A 26,941-nucleotide genomic window follows, 5' to 3' on the forward strand; every position below is an offset into this window, starting at 1 on the left:
GGACTTACCTGTTCTCTCCTTCCCTGCCTTGTGTGATGATCTTAGCTCTGCCAACATATGGAACAGAAGAGCTAAGTTCCAGAGTAGCCCAGGACTTTGCTGGGCTCGTTCAAGTGAGAGCAGATAGGATTTAGGCTTGTGTTGAGATCTGTAAGTTAACTTAGCTAGAAACGTCCTGTCTTTTGGATTTTCATAGGGGTAGTAATTCTTGATAAAGATTGCTTTCTTGGTGAGAGGAAATTTAATACAACTGATGTCTTTCTCAAAAAATATCTTATCTTTTAAGAAATTTAATATTCAAAATAATAGGAATATTTTAAAATGATAAACTAAGGCTTTCGTGTAGTTTCTTTGGTTTCTGAGTTGATGTGTAGGTAGACCCTTTGCATTACATAATAGCACATCTTTGACAGTATTTAAAGAGCTGTTAGTGAGCGCCCCCAATTTGAAAGCATCATTAAAGCTTGCTCTGAAATAGTGAAGTCATATAGGTCTTGTTTGCAGAAGCCAGATATTTGGTTTATAATCTGCAGCATAGCTCCCTTTATAAAATAATAATAGATTCAAAATTAACAAAGTGGAAAATAATTGATTTTTTTAAAAAAATGAGACATAAACTTTCTTGTGCTATTGTTGCAACTGGAAATTTTGAAAAGAAAAATCCTATTGTAATATCATCTAAGTGAAATACATATATGTCTGTCACATTTGAATAGTAACTGCACAGTGGTTTTTGAAGTCAGGATCATTCCAGCTCAGATACTGGCAGTGATGGTTGCTGGTTTTCAATGGAAGAGCCTAAATTTGCTTTCTTAGCTTTATTCTTTTCTTTTCTTATATTTTCTTTTCTTTTCTTTTCTTCTCTTTTCTTTTCTTTTCTCTCTCTCTCTTTTTTTTTTTTTTTTGGGTAGTGCGAGGGTTGAGTAGTGCTGTGCCAGCATGATTTGGGGGCAATTTGTGGGCAGATGTCGTGCAGCAGCAGTGAGATATTTCCATGCATTTTACTTTCCGGACATCACCAGGGAACATGTGTGGTTTATGCCTGCAGGATGGGATGCTGCAGGACTCCCTGGTCCATCAATGTTATGTCTTGGAGCTGCTCCGGTCAGTGAATGATTTTCTGTGGCTTGGAGCTAATGTGGTCTGATGCAGATGATCAGATGTGTAACTAAAGTACTGTTACTTGAAATAAGAGAAAAGCTAGCAAAAATGTCTCTAAAATACAGGATGAGGGAGGAGAATTGGCTGAGCTGCTTGCAGTGGGGATATTCTTAGGTGACTCCCTCACTGTGTCTCCTGTCACTATCCCCCACAGCCCTGCATGGCAGTCCTACTGAAGCAACCATGCACTTTCTCAGAAACGCGCTGAATTTCCTTGTGCCTCTGATTGTTCACTTTTTTTTTTGAAAGCACATCTTGCCCTTTGCTTAAATGCCATCCCTGCTAGCCACCACTTACACTCATTCTTCTGGACCTCATCCATATATAGCTGCTGAATGAAAGAACAAAATGTAGTATCTCCATTTAGTGGAATATTATTCAGACATAAGAGTGAATAAAAAAGAAAAAATAAATAAAGGGGAATATGAAAAAAGCCATCTGCTCTGGGTAGTCCACCCTGACTGCTCAACCCGGCCTTTTCCCTTTGAAACCCCATCCCTTATACCCCACTCTACTATTTTTGATAGTATTTACCACCTTCTAATAAAGTTTAACATTTTCAAAAAAAAAGAGACATGCTGATACCACTTCAACATGGGAAAGCCTTGATAACAGCACGTTAACTGAAAGGAACCAGACACAAACAGCCACATATTGTTGATTTCAGTGATCTTAGAAATGCCCAGAATTGGCTCATGCAGTGGCAGAGAGCAGATGATGGTTGCAAGGGGCTGGGTGGAGGGGGGTTGTGGAGTGACTGCTAGTGACAGGGGTGTTCTATTGGGGTGATGAAGTGTTCTGGAAATAGATGGTGGTGAGGGCTGCACAACCGTGAGTGTGCAGAAGACTGCTGAGCGCTGTCTCTGGGAGTGCTTGTTGTTGGGGCGGCTTTATTTTGTTCTCATCCTGTAATGTGAAGGGTCATCTTGTGCTGAGACCATTCAACTCCTGTGAGTGGTAAGGCTAAGAGACTTTGCAGAGTCATGTTTCTTTTTTCCCCCTTGCTGAGTGTAGGCAAAAATGGTTTAAGCCTGAGAAAGTGCTCCATATGCAGAAATGTCTTTCAGTTTTGGCTGGTGTAAAAATCTTGTGAGCTTTTTAATCATTTAGGACAGTCTGTAGGGGGAAACAGCCTGTGAAGCCTGGGTGAGACTTGGAAGAGCCGCGCTACCCTCCCAGACACGGGTGGGGATTTCACCCCCATTCAGGCAGTGAAGGGCCAAGACCCGTGAGAGGAGTTGACAGTCATGAATATTTATGTGTATCCGCTGCTTCATCTTGGATATTAATTTCTAGCTGAGTCATTTTGTGGCGGCAGCCTCATCCTACATCAGGAATTTATAGTATCTGCTCTTTGAGGTGAAGAGCTGACAGACTTGATTATTTAACAGTCTATCTTGTATTGATATCTCAGATTCCTTTGTCAATCGCAAAACAGCAGAAATACAGACGTCCTTTAATGCCGATGTGACCTGGAGCAGGTTTAGTTTCTGTACCTCAGTGACCTTATCTGCGTGTGGGGAAGATGATAACAGTGCTTCCCTCAGAGGGGCTGGTGAGAGGAGACTGAGAAGCATAAATGGAAGACTTACACGAGATGCTCATGAATGACAAAATTTAGTGCTCTCAGCCTGGTGAGGCCTCAGGGGCAGAGATGTCAGAACAGAGCAGTCCTAGCCAGAGTTCGATCCGCATTGTCAGGTTTTATGATCACTATCACCACTGTGGGTTATCAGGTAGTTTTAAGACTTGGTAATATGAATTCATGAATAATGTTAAAGACTAGACAACTCAGATCCGGTTTACATAGTTCTCAAGATTTCCTGTGAGAAATGGATATTTTTTCCCCATCTTAAATCTGAGTGGATTCTCTAAAAAAATTCTGTAGTCCTCCATCTTTTTCCTTTAATTCTCCTTTTCTTTAAATAAAAGTTTTTAAATGGAGTTACTGGGGACTGAACTGAGGGCCTCATGCGTGCTGAGCACATACTCTCTCAACTGAGGTATACTCTCCCCCATAATTTTTTTAAACTTTACTTTCTTAGTATTCAGAGGTTAGAGGCCTCTAATTCTTTTTTTGGAGACTTGTCCATAAACCGGTAAATCTAAAATTAATGGACAAAATTTGGTTTATTAAAAAAATCATTAGAACTTTTATCAATCCATTCAAAAGGAAATGCTTATTGAGTTAAAATGTTTCTCCTTTATGGTGATTTCTAATTTTTGGTCTAGCTTAACTTATTAAAAGTAATCCTCATCATCATAATGACCAAGCTTGCTGTGAGTGGACACCTACCAAAGGCTAAACTGTTTTTCTCATGTTTTACTTCAAAGCAGGTGTTTGACGGTAGGTATCAATGTCTCCTTTTTGCAGCTGAGGGATTGAGAGGTGGGCAGCTTGTCCCAAATCAAACGCAGCTGTCGGTGCCTAGCTCGGTGCTGGAACCCAGGCTGCACAGGATGCATTCTCAATTTCTCCTCTGATCAGCCTCCCGTTGAGTGGTTTCCCGAACTCCTGTGAGTCCATAAATGACCGATTTTGGCGATCTCAGCCTGATGAGGCCTTCAAAGGAGAGACACCAGTGAGAATGTGAGACAGAGTGGCATAAATTAAAATTGTACATTTTCACAAATGTTGCATTCTCAGGTAATGACTTAAATAGTTTATGTTTTCTTTATATTAGTGCTATGTAAGCACTAAAAACAAAACATTAAAAATGATTATAGTGCAAAATAGGAGTGGGCTTTGAAAGTCCAATCATTGCTAATGATGTTGCTTGTTTTTCTCTAGTGGTGCTTATTGACAGAATAATTTACAATGACTGAATTTGTTTTATGTATGTAGTCTTAGTATGGAGGAAAAGTTTGTCAGTGCATATTGAAAGTAAAATCTTTACTCTTTTCTTTCCTGATGATAAATATGTACGTTGTTTCCATGGCTTAAGTATATTTCCTCATTTGTGAAATTTGAGTGATGCCGTTTACCATGTCTGACTGTGAGAGGTAGACGCCTTGTATACAAAGCATCCAAGAGCTGCTTAGTAAAAATGTGCTGTCACAATGACAGATAGTTTAGAAGGATCAACTGTGAATACTAAAGAGGGTGGCTTGTTTCTGATGCATATTCAATATGGATATATATGAATGTGGCTTAAAGTAACAAGGATTCAGGGTTTTGTGTGTGTGTGTGCGTGCAGTATGAAGTTTTAATGAAATCTGTATCATTCTATTGAGACAGGGACTAGTTAAATTGACTTAAGCAGACGACCTTGAAGATTATTTACACAGAATGTGTATTGTTACAACTCAGTGTTCATGCTGCCGTGTAACTATACACTCAGACATTTAAATTCGTAGGACTCTGACCAGAAGCATTAAGTTTAGAAAAATCCACATTGATCATTTTCAGGGAATAAGCTTCTCTCTTTTGTGATTAAAGAAAATTTTGATTTATTTTTCTGCACTCTTAATAGGTTTTAAAATATCAAAACATTGATTTGACATGTCAGCTTTTTTAATAGAAAAAAGCTCATGCTGTTTTAATATGTAAATAAATGTTTTTGTATTTCAATACACTTCTATGATTTCCTGGCTCTTTGAGAAGTATTTTGCAAGATACTTAGATTACCTCCTGTTGGAAAAATACAGACATGACTTTTATGAATATAGCCCTAGTACAGGTCTGTTGGTTTTTGCTACAGTGCAAGACATGAAGACTAGGAGAGCAGTATGTACTATATAAGCTTTTAGTTATCTGATTCTTGTTTCTGATCCACAGGCAATTTTTGTGTTGCACCTTTCCAGGCAACCAGGAAGGCCTTTTAAGCCATAGGTGGCGCTGTTGCACCTTCTTACAGTCTTAACTTTCCTGTTTGTAAAGGAAGTCTTAAACGTTTTTTTTTTTTTTGATTCCTTTGCTTAATGCTTCAGGGTAGCACAATGTCCATTATGTCTGACTACCTGGAAATATTATTCTGCTTATGTCTTAGTTTTATTCTATCATCTCGCTGTGAACATTTCAGACTTCCTGTGCAAACAGTTGCAACATCGGACTTTTCTTGCAGTGTTAGAAACCAGTGAGCCGGGATTTTATAAAAGAGCTAGAAGCGGCCTCTGGAGCACCTTAAAGCTGAAAAGTGTACTGAGTTCCCTAAGTATTATCCCCACCGCTGTGTGTCAATGGGTGGTAGGAGATTTGGTACATATACAAAGGGGTGTGGTGTTTTGACTTGGGTTTGCGTGCATGCGCTGCCACTGAGCTACGTGATCCTGAGTCAGTTCTTTCTGAGTTTTTCCCTCGTCTGTGAGATGGGGACACTCATTTCTGCTTTGTAGAATTGTGAGAATTAGAAATTATGTAAAGTGTTTAGCACAGTGTGTATGACAAGAGGGCTCATAATCTTAACTGCTGTTTGGTGTGAAGCCATCATTTGATAGTCTTTGGCAATTACTGAGAAACAGGAAAATAAGAAAAGCTGGTTTTATGATGAAAGATATTTGAGGAGGTTCCATAGTTCCTATACACATAATTTAGCATCAGCAGAGTCAGGACAGTTACACAGTCGCCCTGAACCAATGTTAAGCCACAGAATTTTTGTTACTTCATATATGTTGGGGCTTAAGGGGACCCAATACTTATACACATGTTGTGTCCAGCAGCCAACTGAGAGATGACAAAGAAGAACAGGCAGGCGATAAATGTCTCCTTTATTACTGATGAAGCCACGTTCTCCATGAAATTCAGGGCTGTGGGAGAGTGAGTGTCATGACACTATGTCCCAGAATTAGAGACTTACGCAGTCCCAGGTAACTCTGGTCCACAGCGAGCATTCCCTTGAGAGATTCTGACCCATAATGCACAGGACTGTCTTGCCATGGAACTGAGCATCCCGGCTGCTTCCTAAGGGTGGCCAACACTGGAGGGGAAGGAAAGCTTTCATATGCCCTGCTTGTCTCCCCGGACTCATACCTCAATCTGTTAGTGTGAGGAGGGCTAGCCGTGGGCCAGTTGTCAGGGGTGTGAAGGGAGAAGCAGTCTCCCATGGACCAGAGGAGTGGGGAGGAGGGAATCCCCCCTCAGATTAAACAGGTGGTGGCTTGAAACAGAAGGGTGCTCCTCAAGAGTTTATAAGAGGGGAAATAAGGATTTCCTTTGGGACTCAGAATAGTCATGAAACACAGAAGATGATTAGATGGGAGACTTGTAAATCACTTTCTTATTAAATTGAAATTTGTTGGGCACCAAAAATGTGCTACATTCTTTTCTGAGAGTTTTACAGAAATGAATCCTCCAATTTTCACAACAAGTGAGTAAGAAAGATTTGATTGTTATCCCAGGTTTACAGTGTGGAAATTGAGGCACACAGAGGGTAAGTAATTTGGCCAAGGTAACAGAGCTAGTAAGTGGCAGAGCTGGGATTTAAATCCTGGCTATCTGGTTTCCAGGCTCCCAGGGATGGGCTTTGGGTGTTTACAGGTATCTGCGTCCCTGGATCTCTGTACCTCTGCATCAGTTAGACCAGAAAGGACAGGGAAAGTGGAGTTATACAGGTACTCACAGTCGTGTTTCAGCCACTGTCCATGGAGTGTGTCCCGTGATTGGCATTAATTGTTTTCCAGGCAGTAGATCTGTTCTTATAACAGAAATTTAGTCCATTGAGTTAATCTAGAAACCCTTCCTGCTCTGCTTCTGTCCACGCTTGCCATGTGACTGCCTGCCCGAGATTGGGCCGTGGAGGAGAATCTGTACTCATGGTTGAACTCTGATATTTCAATCTGGTTTGTAGTTTCACATCTCCTGTTACATTAATAAATTGAATTTCTGGTTTTCTTGCATCAGTGTGTCATAAGTTTGCTTAATGTGAAACCAGTCCATGGGAGCCGAGGGGTGCTGACGGTATAATTTCTGAGAATGTGGCATTTCTACCCGTGCAGAAATGGCTGGAGGATGTCCACCTTCCTCACTGATTTCTCCCAGCAGCAGGGTCCTCTCCCACCCCCGGATGTGAGGATGGGATCTCTCTGAGTAGGCCATTCAGAGGCCGAGTCCACCAATCAGATGAAGTACCTGGAAGTGGGTTTAATAGAAGAAAAGGGCTTCCAGGTAGTCCGATGGGCTGTTTGAGTCCGTTTGGTGAAAAGATGTCCACTGTCTGTGGTTGAGCTGCTTCTTTGCTGTTTAAAAGTCTGTATTACATGAAGGGATTTTAAAAAGCAGAAAGGTGTGATTTCAGGTGGTACATCCGCACCGGTGAGTAGTGCTGGATGACCGCCTGTGTGAGGAATAGACAGAGTCTTACAAACTTCATAAAACAGCTTTTAAAGCTCTTCCATCTGAGTGCACTTCGTATGGGGTCCAGTTCATGACTGGTCGCGCTGAGAGGGCACGTAACTGATGATGGCAGAAAGGACACGGAGGCATCAAAAAGGTCCCAGACATGTTCTGTGTTTAGAGGATGGGGCACAGAGTAACATATTTGAGCTGGTTTTTCATTGAACACTTTTGAGTATTTTCTAGGACTCCCCAATCCCCCATGGTTCCATGCAGCTGGGTGTCCCCTCAGTGCAGCTCTGTCAGCGCTTGCCCTGGGCTGACGCGGTGTCACGGGGAGCAGGACGGTCAGTGTCCCCGGCTCCTCCGAGCTCCGTCTCCTCATCCGCAGAGCCGGGTTTCTCATCCGTGTCTACTTAGTAGGATTGCTGAGAATCACACGTGATGGTTGTCAGGTGTGACTTTTGGTTGTCTCTGTGATTGGCGTATAGTCAATATTTGATAGAAACACTTGTTTTTTATTATAATTGTGGCTCCTAGATTGCAGTGGTTTTTAGTCTGCATTTATTTTTTTATATAAATTTATTCTTATTTTTAAGTAAGCACTTGTATTTATTTATTTTCATGAAGGTACAGGGGATTGAAGCCAGGAACATGTGCGTGCACAACAGGTGCTCTACAATGGAGTAATACCCACCCTCCTTGTCTGCACTTAAAAATAAATATTTCAATACACAAAATATTTCTTAAACACCATCATGGGTCCTATTTTCTGCATAGACAATTGAATACATATGCCATCTCAATAAGAATAAATGTCATAGGGACATACCTTTCTAAATCTGTTTACGTGTTTTAAAACGATCATAGCTAGTGAAAATCACGAGTCTTGGATCCACTACTTCTTAGGGTCTGCTTTGCCATCATGGGGAATTACATTCTACAGAGAAGGCTAATTGGATCTCATTGATATTTGGATGATTTTGCAATGTTCAAGGCTTTCAAAAGCTGACCGTTTTGTATTTTAAACTAACTACAAAGTTATCTTCTAGAAGTTGTAAGTCCTTAGCTTGTGAAGTGCCCAGTAATTCAGTTTGTATATGTCTGTGTCTCTGTGAACGTGTATGTGTGTGATTTCAGGAATGTAGCAATAAGTTCCATATAGCCTTCTGAAATCTTTCTCCTCCAGTTCAAGGTGTAGGTATATATTTACACAAATAAATTGATACTCTTTTGTGATTTGGCATATTGGTGGGAATAAGAGGTTCTCATAATTGTTTCAGAAGGGTTGGGGAGCATGAGCTTAGAAAATGGGAGGAGATAGAGGCAGGGAGGTTCTTTAAACTTTGTGCAAGATGAGAAACAGTAGCTTTTCTTTTTTCTTCTAAAGCAAACTGGCACTGAATTGTAACATACTAATACTCAGAATTGCTTTTCTGATCAGAGACAAGTGCCTCAGATTTTTCAAGGCAACATGAATGATGAAATGTGTTTTAGCAGTTATCTTTAAAAGTAGTTTTATTTTTCAAGTATAAGTCTATAGACTGTTCTTTTTTTCCAGCTGTACAAGAATTTCTCATTGATCCAGGTACGTGATCAATGTGTTTAGTTTCTTTGGGTTATTTATTTTTTTTAAGTGCTTGATTCATTCTGGTGTGAATGAATGTTTAAAATTTCTGGATTTTGATCTTTAAAACTTGCTGATTTATCAGAACTGCAAAAAACCTGATGTTTGTTCCTTGTTTGGTGGGGCAACCTATTGATTTATGTTGTCTGTTATAGAGGGAAATTCTTCCTCTAGCCTGTAGATAATTAAGTGAATGGTTTGCAGTGTGCCTTAAAAATTATTTGAATGCATTGAGCATGTTTGTCCAGTGAATTTTGGATTGAGTCATAATAATGACTTTGCTTTGATTCTGTGGCTTTTGTCCTCTCCACAAGAATTTGAATTCTGTTGCATTTTGTATTCGTGTTCTTAACAGGGGAAGGAATTTTGCATTTTTTACAGAGGTGGGTTTTCCTATCCCCTCTGAATTCCTTCTGTAATTGATACAGCGAAAATCTGTTATTGCAGTGCTTAATTATTTCATAAAAAATTTTTTGGCTTAATCAGAAACAATGACAAAGAATGATAATAAAAAATACGAAAACCTTCCTTCCTTTGAAGAATAGAAATGAGGTGGTCAGGCTCACGCATGCTTTGTACCTGACACACTTACTCTCATGTCATTGTGTATCATGAGTCGGAGATGGAGTTGCTTCAGGTTTATAGATTTTTGTTTTAACATTTGTGTTGAATTCATTCTCTAGGCATGATGATTCCTGTTGCCTTTGTGGAAAGTGTAGATGAAGGGAAACAAATGCTTTGTTTTGTTTTCAGGAGGCCTGAGATGCTGATGAGAAAAGAGTAGAGGGTGGGCTGAGGAAAATAGTGATAGACCCTCACCTCCAGGCTGAAATTGATGAACAAAGAAATCAATTAAGTGTATTGCTATTTGACTAATAGAAGTCAGACAGCCCAGACTGTCTAGTTATGCCCAAAGGAAAGTACTGAATTCACCTGCAGAATTAGGTGCTTTACCATGTAGAAGCAGCTTAGAGCAATCAGAAAAATCAGTCTTATGATGAGATATAAAAAGAATATAATATCTTTTATTTCTGAAACTTTTCTACATTAAGTTGTGTAGAGCTAAAATTAAGTTTCAAGCACCAGGAGTTAAGAGTTTAGGTTGTTCTGTGGGATCGTTATTCAGGGATGTGTCTAGACCCTGCTGGAGTGGCCGAAGCTGGCAGGAAAAGATCCAGAGCCAGGATTTGTCATCCTAGGATGTCCTCCATAATGGTTCCATGTGGGAGCCCATGATTGAGTTAACAAGTTGTAACACATCGCAGCCGCCTGTCAACTTTAAGAAAAAAAATGTGCTTATTAACTGCTTTAAAGCAAACACCTGTGCATCCTCACTCCTGTCTCCTTGCCATAAAAAGCAGAGACAATGCCTTGCTTGCATATTTGAGGTTATAGATAGCACACTGCTTATTGCAGAGCAATGACCCAGGCCCTCAGCTATAAACGCCAGGCCTGCGTGGTGTTAGATAGTCTATTATCCCCAAAACAGGGACCAGGCTGGTCTGGTGGTCTGCTTTGTAATGAACATGTCTAAAAAATGTATCTTGTTCCCCTCAGCCCATGACTTCCCTAAAGGTAAACTAAGCCTTAGTACTCATGGTGGAGTCTACAATCTCTGTCTCATCCCTTCTTTCCCCAAGTTCCTGCCTACTATCTCACAACTGTTATTGACTTTTTACTTTGATTATACACAATAAATATGGGAGCATTTGAGAGACTCGTGGATTTGGCTCCCTAATCCCTCTCGCTTTCTTTCCTTTTTCCGCAGTCTTGAGAAATTCATTCCGTGTCGGTAAGACTTCCGCCAGCCAGAACCCACAGTTCCAGGTGAGAAGGATGCAGGCTTTATCCCTCCTACCCGAGGGAGAGAGAGGAGATAATTGAGATATGCTCCCCTGTGGTCCCTTCCTGCCCCAGGGCCACTCCAGTTCACCTGCAGCCTTCTGGCCTCTGCTCACAGGGCCTCTGTCCCAGGATTGACCGCAGCCTTTTATTCCCTTGTCAACATTCCCTGTGCCTTTCAGAGGTTGCTCTCTTCTCTGCAATTCAACCCTGGCAGATGTGATGGTGGTCAGCGTGCTGATGGGCAGTTACTTGGGGACTCCCAGGAGCCATGCTGATTCTCCTGAGTCATTCGGGGTTACAGAACTGTCAAGCACTGCAGGAAGCCCATTCACGTGAGTTCAACACAGCATTACATCACTTTCATTTTATTTTTGAATTTTCAGTGGAGAAATTATTTGTAGCACACTGTTCCAGATTTTAGGCCGCCTGCTTTCCTCACCACCATTTCCTTGTTGGCTCTGGTGCTTGTTTTAAGAACCAGGTTTCTTCTCTGGTCATTTGTAGCAGCTGGGCTTGCCGAATCCTTGATTTGCATTTGAAGCAGAATGCTTCTTCGTGATGTCAAACTGATTTTCCTTGTCATGTCTGAATATTTCTTGTACACTCAGCAACAGTTTCAAGTGAAATGCTCTTGTCCAATTTCGGTTAACTAATATTTGCTGATCTCCTGCTTTCATGCTGAGGGCAGTTTCTTCTTCCTGTAATAAATGTTAGCAATTTGCATTTACTATGGAAGGTACTAATCCGAGGTGCTTTTGTTCTTAACAGTTTTAATACAAATCACCCATTAAAATGTACAGCGGATTTTACTCTATGCCCAGAAATGTGCATCCCAGTCAATCTTAGAATATTTTCTTCCCCCCAACAGGAAACCCAGTACGCATAAGCAGACATTATCAACTTCCCCATCCTCCCCAAGCCCCAGGGAGCCACTCTTCTGTCTCTGTGGATTTGCCTGTGCTGAACATTTCATGCAAATCGAGTCACTTCATGTAAGTGGAACCGTCTATTTTGACTGACTTCTTTCACACTGAGTAACGTTTTCAATGTTTGTCCATGTTGTGGCCTGAGTCAGTACTCTATGCTTTGCTATTGCTGAATAATATTTCACTGTATGGCTGGGCCCCTTTATTTACCCATTCATCACGTGATAGTCATTTGGGTTGTTTCTGTTTTTTGGCTCTGAAAATTAATGGCGAAAAGTAATGGTGAATATTCCTGTAGGAGTTTTTATGTTAACATTTGTTTTCAGTTCTCTTACTTGTGTGCCCAGGAAGCAGAATTGCTGGATCATTCAGAAGCCAAATGTTCAACTCTCTGAGGACGTGCCAGGATGTTTTCCAAAGTGGTCACGCTGTGTTACATCCTCACCAGCAATGGCTGCGGGCTCTGCTTCCTCTGTGTCCTCATTAGTGCTTGTTAATCTTTTTTTGATTTTAACCTATTGTAGTGAATGTGAAGCGGTTTCTCCTAGTTGTTTTGACTTGATTTCCTTTAGAGCTAATGTTATTGAACACCGTTTCATTGTGCTTATTGGCCATTTGTATATTTTCCTTGAAAAATATCTTTTCAGATTATTTTTTCATTTTTTAATTGAGTTGCCTTTTTATTGTTGAGCTGTGGAATTTTTTTTTTGATACACAAATTCCTTATCAGATAAATGATTTGAAAAAATTTTCTCCTGAGTGTTGTTTTTTCACTTTCTGGATGGTGTTTTTTGAAGCAAAGTTTTAAAGTTTAATGAACTCCAATTTATCTCTGTTTTCATTTTTCCTTGTGCTTTTGGGGTAATATTTAATATCTGATGTATTTTATTAAAACTTGTATATATAAAATAACTTAATTCTTAGGACCGTTCTAGGAGATGGGTGCGGTTGTTGTCCCCAGTCTATGCATCGGAGACTGAGATGCAGAGAATTTGACTGACATATTAGTGTCAAAGCTACCCAGTGCTGTGGGAATTCATACCCTCATGTTTTTCCCTAGCATCTGAGCTCAACACCACCATGCTCCAATCTTTCCAGGAAACGTTAATGAAACAATCTTTACTTTTTTGATTTCTTGTTAGATTTTTTTCTTATTGGGGACCTCAAATTCTCATTTTCTTTTCGGATATCAGTGTCGATTTATTTTAGGTCTCATGTAGGGAGAAGCATTGCTATCAGTTAACTTCTTTATTACTCACTCTCCAGTGATGATTGTTGCTAGTTGATCTAATCAAGTCATGCTCAAGTCTTTCCTGCTCATGACACTAACAGCAGAGTCATGACTTATAGAATGCTCAAAGAAGAAAGTACTTGATTGATTTTATTTTGCCAACCAATCAAACCAATCAAATAAAACCCTGGTGTTGACACAGACTATAAGCCCTCCAGAATAGGGTCACTGTCTTCATTGTGTTTCATTTGTTGGGTCACAGTGTCTGGATAGTGCCTTGCTGTCCAGCAGTTTTGTGAGGATACGGTGCTCGTGAATCATTGTAAGGACAGAATTTTGACAACAGACTGTGTTGTTCATTTCACGACGGGAAAGGTAATATAGAATTACTGTTCAGATCTGTTTTAAAATTAAGCTTTGAATTTTGAGAATAGTTCAAGAAGCCATACAAAGCTCTTTTTCAATAATTTTACATCTATCTTAGACACATTATGTTTACATAGCAGAGTAACTTATCAAGTAGATTTGACAAAAGGAGTGTTATATTGATTATTTGTTTTAGTTGAAATATTCTACCAGGGATAAAGTCATAAGTGCCCATAAATGAACAAATATATTTGTATTTAAATGGAACATGGGAGCAGACTACATATGTTTCTATATAATATATATGACTGTGTGTTTTAATCTTTCTGTCAGTGTTTTAATAGTTTTTCAGCAATTTTGTAACTTTAGAATTCTTCTATGGAAATCACCCCCAATTCTAGTGCAGTTTGTACTGTGTATCCTGTCTTATGCATGGGATTCCACTGTCCCCTCAGTGAGGAATTTCCTCTCCTATTGTGTTAGGAGCAGAGTTAAAGGAACTGTGATTTCTAGGCCTTTGCTCTCCATGTGTTTGCAGTTGGCTCTCAGTCACGATTTTCCCTTTCCAGAGTTTTTATTGTTAAATTAGAATTTCTGAAAATAACTATTAATATGTTGCATTGGTCTCCCTAGAAACTTGACGTCTTTGTGCTTTTCAGTTTTCAATTTATGAAAAATGCAAATGCACTCTTGTTTTTAAGTTGTCCTTTTTCAATAGATATTTATCTCTTAATTGATAGAATAATTTTTTCCCAATGAATGAATCGGTGTGCATGTTTTAAAGGATAACTTACTTTTTATTTTTCTTATTGTAACAGTAATATTCATTGTAGAGAATTTAGTAAATAAGGATTAACACAGTAATAACTTCACAATGGCCTCTAATCTCACCTGGAGATACAGTTGTAAGGTTTGAAATTGAGAATTATAAGTCCTCTCAAATTTTTCTTTTTCAAGTACGTATTGGTTACTGAGATCCTCGAATTCCCATATGAATTGTAGCAGCAGATAGTCAGTTTCTGCAGAGGAGCCCGCTGGGATTGTGATCGAGACCACGTTGAATATACGGATCGCTCTGGGGAGCACTGCCATTCCAAGAGCACTTTCTTTTGATAGGGGAATGTGTGTGGAGTGTCTGTCCTGGTATTTAGGTCTTCTTTAACTTTTTTTTTTTCAACAATGCTTTGAGTTTACAGAGTATTATTTTACTTTAATTATCTTTGCCTTTATATTGAGGACAAGTGTGCAAGGTACCGGGATCAGAAGTGTATTTGAGCCCCGCAACTTGCTGCCACCATGGACGCTGCGCTCTTGCTTCACCCGCTGTACAATCTTGCACAGAATACGACCTCAGTAACTCTCTCTTGAATGAATGATTATATGATTGTTGGATGATGCTTGAGAGTCCTTGTGATGATTTTTTTCCCCAGCCTTTCCCCAGTTCTTAACTATGCCCTTTCTCTTCCTAAACTCCAGCCTGGGTTTCAGCCTGCCTGTGGCATTGATTTTCCTTGTCTGTGGACTCTTCCTTTCACTGGTTCCCGATAATGTTACATGTGGGCTGTGGAAACTTGCTAGATGTCAAGAAAGAGCTAATCCATTGTAGGCCAGTATTTTTAGAGTTTGTTATTGTTTTATTGATTGAAATTAAATGAGGCTGCCCCCTGAGCCCTCCCGTGAGCACTTTTGACCTTCCTACAGCTGATACTGCTCTAGTTGCTGCATGTGCCCTTTCCCCAGCCTTGATTTTGTAATTGAATAAGTCACCATCACTGGAGCCCTCTCTTTAAAAGATAAAGAGAACATTTGCTCCTTTTCCCTGTTTGGAGACTTCGATGAGATGAGATCCCAGATAAAGAATGGAGCCCCACCTCTTTCTGACCCCCGCTGTTTCCGTTCCTTTCTTCAGGGGAAAAGAGTACAATTCAACAGTATAAAGATTGATTGTGAGCTAATGAGATAGACAAGACAACCGATCATTTATTAAGTAACCTTTCATGATAGAAACAAATGTATTATACACACAAACAGCACACAAAGCACTGTAGTACCATGGTTACAATCGTGGGTCCGAGTTCGTGTCCTGCTCTGGAGAGACCAGTCCTGTGAGATGGAGAACTGGTAAGTCGGCTTAGCCTCTCCAGAACTGGTTTTCTGTCCTGCAGAGACGGGGCTCGCTAGGCGTCCCCCCCGTAGAGGTGCTGTGGGGTGTAAATGATGCGCATGGGCAGCCTGAGCACAGCTGCTCATTCCTCGTAAGTGCAGGGTAGCATAGCTTTTGCGGTGATGGCTTTATGACCGCCCCATGTAGACTGTCAGTGCTCTGAAGGGATGCCTTGTGGTTTGGAGATGGGATTCTCACTTCTGTAAATACCCAAGTGTAGTGTTATTGGGACCTGCTGATTTCAGTCTATTCTTTAGAAAGTACATATTGTAGATATATTTTTCAAGCATGCGTGCTTTTTTTCTTTTACTATTTAAAGTTCTACCCTCTCATCTCTTGGTATTACTTTTCATGGAATCCAGGAAACAGTCCTAAGCTACCTGCCTCTTCACACTTTTCCGTGGTGGTTTCCTTCCCTGATTAGAAGAGGGTTTTGCATCGGAAATTTTATTTGTTCCCCTTTTCTTGGAGTCTCTCTCTCTGTCTGCCCATCTCTCACCTCTCAATCTGTCCATTTCTCAACCCACTGCTTCTTCTGACATGTTCCAAAACGCATTTCAGGTAGCTTACAGAAGAACAGATACCAAATAAACAGGTGAGAAAATGGGGCCCAGTTCAGACAGTGAGGCTAGGAGGCGAGCCTGTGTGAGGATTGCAGGCGTGAGACACATGTCTCTGCCATGTGACTTATAAGATCGACAGCAGCAGTGTGCTTCAAGCTCCCAGCAGACACAGGGAAGCAGGATTTGAGGGAGATGCTTACTGGCTGTGAAATAAATAAGTGACTTAAGAGAAGCCCAGCCTTTCCAGCTACTAAGGTTTAGGAGAATATTTTGAGTGTCTTCCAAAATCAGAGTATGGCATCTTTTCTTTTTCAGAGTTCTATGTATAGTTGGTTACATTCTATACCTGGAAATTTCTCCAAAACTGCTTCCCACGTGAGTCCCATGGCTCGGGGATTGGGTGGTTCTGCTCATTGATGGGGGTTGGCCAGAAACAGAAAATGAGAGCCTCAAAGGGGCCTGGGATTTGTCAGTTATGTTTTGTCAGTGCTGTAGGGTTCAAGAAATGCTTTCACCGTTTCTCTCCATCTGAGGCGGCAGCGTAATCTCTTACCAGCATCAGGAGCTCAGGGCCACGGGATGGTGGGGGCTGACTGCACTGCCGTCAAGACAGCTGAGCTAGTCACTGCAGGTGTGGTTCTTTTACATACTGCATTTCATGTTCTTTACTAGAATGTTTCAACAGGGAGTTAATTAACTGAGTTAATTAACATTTAATAAATATGATCTTTGTTGAAAAGACAGTTATAGGCAGAATATAAGCTGTGAAGTCTTTAAAAACGGTTTCATTACTGAAATTTCATTTGGGGAGATACACGGTTTATCTTATATATGGCTCTCTTTTAAAGTAACAAAGAAACAAGACAGAAAAGGCAGAGGATGATTTCTGTTCTTCCTCTCGGCTTGCAGGTGCCCTCACCCCCAGTAGCATCAATCAAGACACCAGCACTGACACTGGCCGTGCTCAGAACTGCCTCAGCCCTGAAGACACTGCTGACAAATAGAAGGGGGCCACGCCCTGTTACAGCAGGTGCTCTCACTTTGTGGGTCCTTATGTAACTTCGTGGTGTTAATCAGGATCGCCCGTCCTACATTGTGTGATGCTGCTGCTTTGTCTCCTAGTTACTTGTTTCTCTAAGTATTCTTGTATTATTCTCCAATGCATAGTACTACACACCCAAAAATGCTTTTTTCAGATGAAAAAGAATGTGCATTTAAAATAATAACTCTGAAAAAGGGGGCAAAAGAGGCTATCCTTGTCCCGCTATTCAAAGATAATAATTAAGACGTTAACGTATATTTTCATCAGTGTGGATCACCTCTGTCATAAAAAACCAGAGAGCACTCTGTGACTGTTTACTGTGTGGACACCTCCATTTTCCATTTGGCTTTTTATATGTTTTTCTACAATATTCTATCTCCTCTGGCATGATTTTTGATGACCAGTATAGCATTCTGTCTTGTGGAGGCATTGTCCATTTTACTTCGGACTTAAATAAACTTTTAAATTCCAAGTATACTTAACTGAAATACTGAAAAGAGAACTGTGGTGGTACAGGAAGGCCCTACCTCCCTTCCCCTTATTTCCGAAGAGTAAAAACTGTTGAAAATTTGATATATATGTTTCATGACCTTTATGCCTATGACATACATATATACACACATATGAGAATTCCATGTATACGTGTGTGTATATATGCTTTATTTAAAAATGAGACCATACTATATGTTTTTCTGCAGCTCGCTTTAATCACTCAGGTGTATATCATAGACGTCCTCCCACTCCAGACTCACCCGGTCCTTTCAGATAGAGTGGAGGGGTCTCCTGATTTGCGGGTGTGATCTCTTTCCCACGCACACCTTTGGTGAGAGAATGCTGTGGACAAGGCCCTGGACCACGGCGAAACGCTGGCTCCCTCATTGCTCGCAGCTCGTCGTGATTTACCGCATCATTGTCTTGATGGTGGACAGTTAAATTTTCTCCATTTTCCACTGTCAGAAAGGATATTTGACTGGCATCCTTCTTGTACAGACATTCCTGTGATCTTTTATGAGTATTCCCTTAGTTAAGGCTTCTGGAAATTTAGTCCCTGGATGTGACATTTACATTCATCACAGACTCCATTCAAGTAACTCTAGAAATTCCTTCCATAGGGGAATGAAAAGATGCACAATTACTTATGTAACCAATTCTCTATTGCTGGATATGATTTCACTTCAGTTTTTCTTCCCACCATTGTAAACAGTGCTGTGTAAATGCCCTGATGGGTACATCTTTTTGGACCTAATTTGTTTTTTCCTAAAGGAAACGATTCGTAGAAGTGGTGTTGAGTCATTGTGTACGTACTTTTTCAGAGTTTACATATCCATTGACATGTCGTCCTCTGAAAATGTCGCTCATGGTTTCTTCTCCCACAGATGGACACTAGATAGAATATCTTTTAAAAATATTTGCCAATGTGATGAGCAAAAGTGCTTTTTCATTGTTTTAGTTTGCATTTGATGACCAGTGAGGTATTGAGCATTTTTCACTCATTAGCCATTTGACTTTTTTAAAATGAATGATTCCTTTTATCCTTTGCACACATTTAAGTGGGGGAGCTTCTTGTTGCTTTGTGACAGCTCTTTGTATGTTATGAACATTAACTTCTTGTCTTCAACAACATGTATCACAGAGCTTTTTCTTGTCATTTCTTTCCTTTCATTTTGTTTAGGAGGATTTTTATTTTGGTAGTGTCTCAAAATATTCTTATGATAATAAATGTATTCCTTATGTGTTTTATCTTTGAAATTATTCTTAAAAATAATTTCTTATACTGGAATAAATCTCCTCTGTAGGTTTTTTTTAATCTCTAAGATGGAGATGATAATAGTACTTGTTAATGTAAGGGTAAGTTGAGTTAATAAGAACAAAGTGTTGTATTTGCTGTTATTAGTACTTTTTTATATTTACATCACTGTCTGTAAATTATCTTGTGGTCCTTATGAGAGGAATAGTATTTATTCTTTCTAGGTGATTGTCTGATTGTCTCAGGACAATTACTGAAGTCATACTTTTCTCTTTGATTTGAAATCCCACCTTTACAAAATACTTGTGTACACTAGAGTCTCTTTTTGAGCTCATGGTTCCCTTCTGTCAATCTGCCTTTCTTACTCCAGCACCATAACTTACATATTGTAAAAATTTATTTAATAATTGGCAGTCTGAATTTTTTTCATTCTTTTCTTCCATCCCAAATTTTCTTGTCTAGTATTATGATTTTATTATTCCTGAAGAATTCCAAAATATTTTGTTCAAGTTAAAAAAAATCAGATTGGAGTTGTCATGGGAGTTTTCAGTAAGTTTTGAATTATTCTGATGAGAACTTACATCTTTACAAAACTGCTTTCCTCCATGCAATTTGTTGATGTCTCTACATTCTCACCTCTTACTTTACCCCTCAGTACAGCCCTGAAGTTTCTCCATTTAGAACATGGGCATTATTTTTTAACTTATTCCAGATTATTGTTTATGTTTTTGTCAATTTTGTAAGTGAAAATTTTTTGCTATTATATTTTTAAACGCTTAAAACTGAAATTTAGAAAGGAAGATTCGGTTTGTAAATACTCACTTTGTATTTTGTCATTTAAAATTGTAAGTATTAAGTAGTTGTTTCAGAATCCTTTCTTTTTTGTTTTTAAAAATTTGTGTCGAAGATTCTCAAAATGTTCATAGCTAAGTAGTATAGGTGGGGAGACAGATGGAGAGAGGTAGTGTGGCTCATGTACAAACTGTGAGCAGTTTCATGGCTGCCTTTAGGCTGGAGAAACCACAGAAGAGCCCAGGTTAGACAAGGAATGGCTTTGTATGCACTTGAAAGCCAGCTTTCCTGCCTGTATGGTGAAGCCTGGTGGGCGTGGCAGGTAGATGATCAAGGTCTGATCAAGGTCATTTGCTGCACAGAGCGCTGTGTCTGTGAGAAATGGTGACCATTGCCATGGCAAATGCTTGGTGCCAGGAACAATGCAGGGGAGCTGGGGAGCCTGTGTTAAGGATTTTCCAGTCCTGGGAGTGGGAAGATCAGACTCTGCATTCAGATCTGAGTTTGAATTAATCCTCTTTAGTTTACTGGACCTCTGACTTTTGTCAAGTTATGCATCCTGTTTGAACTCCTGCTTTGTTGTCTCTCAAAACAGAAGAATTACAGCCTGCTGCTAGAGTGTTTGATCAGGGTAAATGATTTGTGTCTATAAGATGCCACGTACAGTCTCAAGCTCAGTGAGCAATGAGCTGTCCCCTCTTCTCCTGCAAATCAGTGCTCTATAAGTCATCAGCAGAAAGCGAGTCCCTAATTTGTATGTGGTGCAAGGAAGAACAAAACTAACGTCTTGCCTTTCCCTGGCAGTATTCTTAGTTCTTTGCTTCATGTACCTCTTTCCTCCTTCACTCTCCCCTTTCACCTCCTACACCAAGAGCCTGAGACTCTCTCAGAACACTAGATTCAAATTATTTAAATGGTGGCTCATTCCCATGAAATGACAGTGACTTAAAAAAACTGTACACATCCCAGAATTCATTGTATTTGATTTACACACACACACACACGTGCACACACACACACACACACACATCAGGCTACCTCCCATTTGCTGAGGGAGAAGGGCCACTTTTTCTGAGTTTTCATTTACTCAGCGTGAGAGCAGTCTCTTAAGCAGAATTTCACCTGGCTTCGTGCATGGTTTTTTAAATTGGATTTCTGCTTTTTGTCCATAAAAATATTCTCCTATTAGAAGACAGGAAGTGGAGACATAGATATTCTGCTGAGATATTGGTGTTATCATATTTGAGTTTTAATGGACATAAGGCGGCATAGAGTCAGACATTATTATGGATGAGAATCCATGATGATGTAACTTAGACAAGAATCTGGGTCTCCTGCCATCGTGTCCACGCGGGTGAAGAGGCAACTGGGTGGGGGATGGCAGGGAACCTTCTTGCTTGAGTTCCAGGTTCTTGTTAGTTTTCATTGCTCAGCTGCCTTTAGTTTATGTCCATGAGGCCTCTCATGGGAAGGTCACTATGTCCTGAGAGACTGAGTTACTAATCAGCAGAAAGCTCTGGACCCACTCATATTTTCCAGAGTTTTTCTGCTGACCTGCTGACACTTTATATAAATGAGACCTAACAAACTACTGGATATAAAATCCTTATTGTTATCATTTGCCCTCGAGTTCCATAGGAATGGGGTGCTGTCTCAGGCTGTCTAAGGCTAGATCTGAACAAAGATAGGGTGATAGGCTCTGCTGCTGGACCCTCCCCAGTCAAATGGGATTTCCACCTTAGTTTTTAGAATCAGGTAGATGAGTTCAAATCTTGTCTTTACCAGTTATTAGCTTTGTGACCTTGGGGAAATAACTACTTTTTTGGTTCCAATTTTCTTTATCTGTAAATAAGTTCAGTATTTATTTTAGGGTTTTTGTTTTAGAATTGAATGTGCTAATTCCCTAATTTATTCCTAAAATACTGATCACATGGTTCTATGCTGGTGCCTTAGTAGTTGATTGCTAAGGGACTCAACAGTGAGAATGGGGGTGGAGCCCCCTGGATCATACAGCTTATATTCCAGGATATGCTTGTAAAAGACAAGATTGCAGTGGATTTTTAGTAAATGTCCATTCCTTTCCTAATCCCCATTGATTGTGTATATATCTTTATACTAATATATGAACAATTTTTTGCAGTTTAAATCTCTTTGTAGTATTTAAAGAATGTAGCTATAACAAAAATACGTGAAATAAAATGACTTGACTTTTATTTTCCTTTCAATAAGCAAAACAAAATAAAATAGAAAAGAAAAGAAAAAGTATTGAAGGAGTAGAAATAATTTTATTTCCGTGGAATCAACTCCCTATGTTAGGTTTTTCCATTGTGTTGTTCAACATCATATAAAATTGACAGGTTGTGACTTCAGTGTTGATAGCTAGGTGAGTATAGTTTCTTTTTGTGGTTGTCTTTGATGAATTATTTGCACTAGATCATAAATGATGTGCATGTTACATATTGGAAATGAGGAAACATTGGAGACATACTACCTCCAATGCAGTCATATTGTTACTGAGTCCAAACTCGTTCTGCTCGCCACATGACAGGCCAATAAACCAGGAGATGAGGTGTTGGAGCAAGGAATAGTGACTTCACTTGCAATTCTGGCAGACCCAGAAAACGGCAGACTGATGTCCTGGAGAACTATCTTCCCCAAGTAAGAATTCAGTCTCCTTTTATACTAAAAAGGGGCGGGGTTGTGGTTGGTTGTTGCATACTTCTTGCTTTATGAATTGTTTGTCCTTTGAATCCGCTGTTCTTGCAGCTGTCCATGTGGATCAAATCATGGTACCCCTGTAAAACCTCCAAAAAAACAAAGGCTATTCTCTATTATGCAACTTGCCATCTCTACAGAAGTGCAGATGAGCTAACATTTTTAAAGATCAGGGCCAGGAGAATAGGCTTTCCTGCAGATTTCAGGCTAAAGGCAACTTTCTTTTTGAAATGGTGCAGAGCTACCAAGTCTGAGCCTAGGAAACAGGGCACAGGTTTAAACTCAAAGGAACAGATTTAACATAGGGTAAAAACTGTACATTTTATTACAATTCCGTTTCCAGCTTCATAGATAATATTAGTAAGAAATACGAGCAATTTTGTATTTTTGCTTCTTAATAACCGATAAGTGTACCAACTATATTTTGTGAGCAGGGATGCTGTGCAGGCATTGGGGTGACAGCAAACTCTTGTAGGGGGTGGCCGACCCTGCAACATCTCTGATGCCCCGTGAGTGTTGGTGAGGGTCCCCGTAGCCAGGGGCTCTCTTCAGGAACCAGCATATGGGCATTGACCTCTGGAGACCTCTTTTTCGGCTGCAGGAATTTTTTTCAGATATTGAGATTGAAAAATCATTCCAGCTGGGAATAATTAGGGAAAAAAACAAAAGGAAAAGGGTTTGGAGTAGAGTAGAAGAGTAGGACATAAGATCACGGAGCCTGAGTGCTTGACAGCGGGGCCTTGGGAGAGAGGGGAGCAGAGGTGGGGAGGGGCCTGGCTCCAGAACCAGCTCCTGTAATTGCCCCCGCACGCAAGCCACATAGCTTTAAATTGGCCTGGGCCACCTCTCTGGGCTGGATATCACCCTGGGCAGAACCGTGGTATCTGTAAAGTAAAATGACTTCACAACTATTGCACAGAGCTGCAGGTGTAAGAGAGCCTAAGCCTGTCTCAGAGTGCAGGGGACAAGCGGAAAGGAATGGCAAAATTTCCACTGACAATTGAAATTTTGTTAAATAGCCTGCTACAGTTGTTTGCATCACTTGAATGAATGCAGGCATATTTCTGTGGGCATTTATAGGTTCACTGAACCCCACCAGCCCCTCTTGCCCCCATCGGAGATGGGCTTTCTCAAGCACAGTGCCCCTCCTGCTTGGGTGGAAAACGCTGCTGGTCCTTGCCTGGGGCCGGGCTGCTGCAGGGCACTGAATCCCCGAGGCACGGCCTGTGAGACACGACAGGAACATCTCTGCTCTTGACTGGGTGCCTCCGTTTCCCCTGCAGTGTAAAAATGCCGGTGACTGAGTTAGAAGCATGCTTCCAAGCTGTCCATGTCCTTGGCATCCAGAAGCGGAGCCTGGAAGCTTTCGAATTTATCCAGAATGCGGTTTACATTCACCTTCAGCAGGTGAGTGTATGTCCTTACACAAGTGGAGGAATTACTGCAGTTTTCCTGGAACTTTCTCACTACAAGTCCATTTGATTTTTCTGTGCTAGGATTCAGTATGGCCTGCTAAAAACTCTGGAGTGAGATCTTGAAACCCTGATGAAGAGCATTATTTATTTCATTTCTCTATATGATACTCTTTTACTTTTAAAATTCAGAATTTTTGGTTGTTTCAAAAATTTTTGGGGGGGTTGGAGAATCATGTTTGCTCTTACCATCTTTGCAACCTGTTGCTTTGTGCCTCTCACCTGTCTTCTGTCACTTGTGAGGCGGTTCCATTTGTGACCCTGTCCGGGTTGTTCATGTTATAAAACATAAAGCCTGTAAAAGTACAGTCCCTTTTCCTCCGAAGACATTCCACAAATACTCCTTTAACCTGGGTGTGGTTTTAAGAAGACAGAATCTTTAGAACATGTCCTTGCAGGTTGCTAGTGCAAAATCCCAAAATCAATAGTCTAGCTCAACATCTAAAATCTTTCTAATTTACCTTGGAATTGTATGGATAATTGAAGCAGTTTGCTAAGAACTCAGACCAGGTTTAGAATACAGGCTGGTGTAGCTCAGCAGGTCCTCCCAAGCTGATGCTCTGCCAGAGGGCGGGGCCGAGGGGAGAGGGCGGGGCCGAGGGGAGAGGGCGGGTCCTGCCCTCCCTGAGGTGACAATTTCATGGCAAAGACTTTCACCTGGTGAAGAACTTGGAGTTTCTTCTAAGAAGAGTGGGTCTGAAAAGAGTCCAAAAAGCGCGGGAGTGACAAAGTCCCATTTGTCTCAAGTAGGGGAGAGTGGCTGTGGGGCCACGTAGGAGACTCGTGAGTCCAGGTGGGCAGTGTTGGTGGCTTCCACTTGAGCGGTGGGACGGTCAGTGTTTAAAAGCGAACATATTGAAGGCATGTTTAGATGGTAAAAAGGAAAGGATGAAGGCTGTCTGTGAATGTAGGATGGAGTAAGGCCCAGGTTTCTGGGTGGATTAATGAGGTAAATGATGGTCCTTCTGTGCTCTGAGGAGGGAAAGCTGCAGAGGGAGTTCTGCGGAAAACTGATGAGTTCAGCTGTGGGTAAAGTGAAAGGTTGTTAGATGTGTGTTCTGGGAGCTCAGGTGAGAGCCAGTAGTGAGTAGGGGGAGGTGAGAGGGACTTTCAAATAATTTTGTATTGTGAACATACAAATAAGTATGAGTAATGACACATTTAAAACCTCTATATTCTGGATTTAAAGCCCAGTAACATTTTGCTATACTGACTGCAGAGGTTCTTAATATTTTTTAATAGAAATAAGTAGAAACAAAATAGTGGAGTTAGTGAGCATCTTAGAGTAGATGTGTGTCCTTGTATGTATTTTTATACCTCATCTGTTTATAACCATAATCTACAAAAAGTTATCTTGCTTAGCATAAGAGTTAAACACAGGGACGTGACACACATTGTTGGGGGTTGAAGCTGATCTTCTCGGGCAAATTATGGACCCTCTCTTTGCCTTAGTTGCATCGTCTGTGACTGCCCCAGGGCCCCTCATCACAGCTGATTTCCTAGAGTAGATGTTGGGAGGGAGGCTGCTGAAGGGAGTAAGAGGTGGCAACTGCTAGGGATATTGAAGAGAGACAAAAACAGATTAAAGCCGATAAGCTGAGTACAAATACCCTCTAAATAGAAGGAATCCCGCAGTGTTTTGAGCCGCTTATCATAAGGGAAAGAAAATCACGTGGATCCAAAGCTCTTGAGCATATGAATATTGTGGGTGGGAGGGTGTCATTATAAAAGTGTTGAGAAAAGGCCTCTTTGTTTTCCTTGACATTACCAGTAAGGATGGGGAGCAGAAGCGAAACCCTCTGCTTCACAGTTGAAGGTGCTGTTTTGTGCGAAACTGACCAAAGTTTGGAAACCAGTCATCAGCGATGCTGGCAAATGAAGATGCTTCTGGATTGGGTGGGGCACTTGCTGTGACTTCCAGGTGACCTGCTGGCTGGGGGCTGTGTGGCGGGCAGTAGTTTTGCAGGGTAGCCCGGGCATAATCCCTGGCTCTGATGCTGCTGGTCTGATTAACAGACCTGGGCGCACACTGTCCTAATGGGGCAGCTCGGGATGTGGCCCTGCCGTGCTGAGAGCGAGAAGAGGGCTCCCCTGAGGAGGTGTCCCTGCGGAGAGTGGAAATGTACTCCTGCAGGGGAGGAAGAGCCTCTGAGCAGCGGGCCGGATGCACAGGCAAGACCAGCATGAGCACTGATGTTTCCGGGAGCCGGAAGTCATACAGTGGCCCAAACGGCCTTGTTCCTGAGAGACTGGAGGGAATAGATGCTGAAAAGGCAGGCTAGGGTCAGACCCTGTGGTGGGTTATGAGTGACAGGAGAGGATTGTTCAGGCAGGCATGAGACAACCCTGTGGGCGTCCCAGCTGGGGCGTCACGCCGAAGGGAAGAGCAGAGTTATAGACTTTGCCACTTATTAGCTGTGTGACTTTAAGCAATATCACCCCACCTCTCTCTATATATATCTTCATCTGTAAAGTGACACAGTGACAAGGTCGTGTCATCAGAAGTATTAGCTTAGCTCTGATCCTCTTTGTCGACTCCTGTCAGTGCTTCCCTGCAAGGTTCTGCAACGGCTGCTTTTACTCTGAGACAGGAGGGCGTAGAGGGACACTGTAATACCCGAGGGCAGGAAGGGGTTGCTTTAAAAGCAGACATGTAACAGCCTGCAGCTGCAGACCTGCAGGCAGTTTGGTTGACGGTCCTTGAGAGGACATTGGAGGCCTTAGCGTCGTCTTAAGTCTTGTTTCCCCTTGGGGACCGGATTTGCCTTTGGGGATTGATGTTGAAGATTTGAGCTTCTGCAAAGCTGTTTTCAGAGATGGGTATATACGTAAAATATCATATAAAATAAAATGATTTATTTAACGAGTGCGAATTTGTAGCTGTTAGGAACAGCTCTGTTGGCCTGGTCTCCACGGGGGACACCAAGGGTCAGCAGAGCGTGCAGGAGGGCAGGCAGCCTGCAGTGCTTCTGCGGGGTGTTCTCCCCAGCAGGGCGCTCTGCTGAGTTGAGTCTTCTAC

The 26,941-nt window shown here is 41.2% G+C and overlaps 1 protein-coding gene across 1 annotated transcript in view; it reads left to right on the forward strand.

Annotated features, from left to right (window-relative positions):
* Nucleotides 1–26,941, forward strand: part of LOC140692918 (uncharacterized) — a 98,699-nt gene that overhangs the window by 13,693 nt on the left and 58,065 nt on the right. The window contains exons 4-10 of the mRNA XM_072957128.1: nucleotides 8,994–9,020; nucleotides 10,828–10,886; nucleotides 11,119–11,236; nucleotides 11,773–11,896; nucleotides 16,470–16,529; nucleotides 16,628–16,785; nucleotides 17,064–17,181. Coding sequence (XP_072813229.1) covers nucleotides 8,994–9,020; nucleotides 10,828–10,833 — 33 coding nt within the window. The 3' untranslated portion in view covers nucleotides 10,834–10,886; nucleotides 11,119–11,236; nucleotides 11,773–11,896; ... (1 more) ...; nucleotides 16,628–16,785; nucleotides 17,064–17,181. Of the gene's footprint in view, nucleotides 1–8,993; nucleotides 9,021–10,827; nucleotides 10,887–11,118; nucleotides 11,237–11,772; nucleotides 11,897–16,469; nucleotides 16,530–16,627; nucleotides 16,786–17,063 lie in introns of the transcript that reaches the window.

Source organism: Vicugna pacos, unplaced genomic scaffold (genome assembly GCF_048564905.1).
Source record: "Vicugna pacos unplaced genomic scaffold, VicPac4 scaffold_19, whole genome shotgun sequence".
In the NCBI taxonomy this organism is placed as follows: domain Eukaryota; kingdom Metazoa; phylum Chordata; class Mammalia; order Artiodactyla; family Camelidae; genus Vicugna; species Vicugna pacos.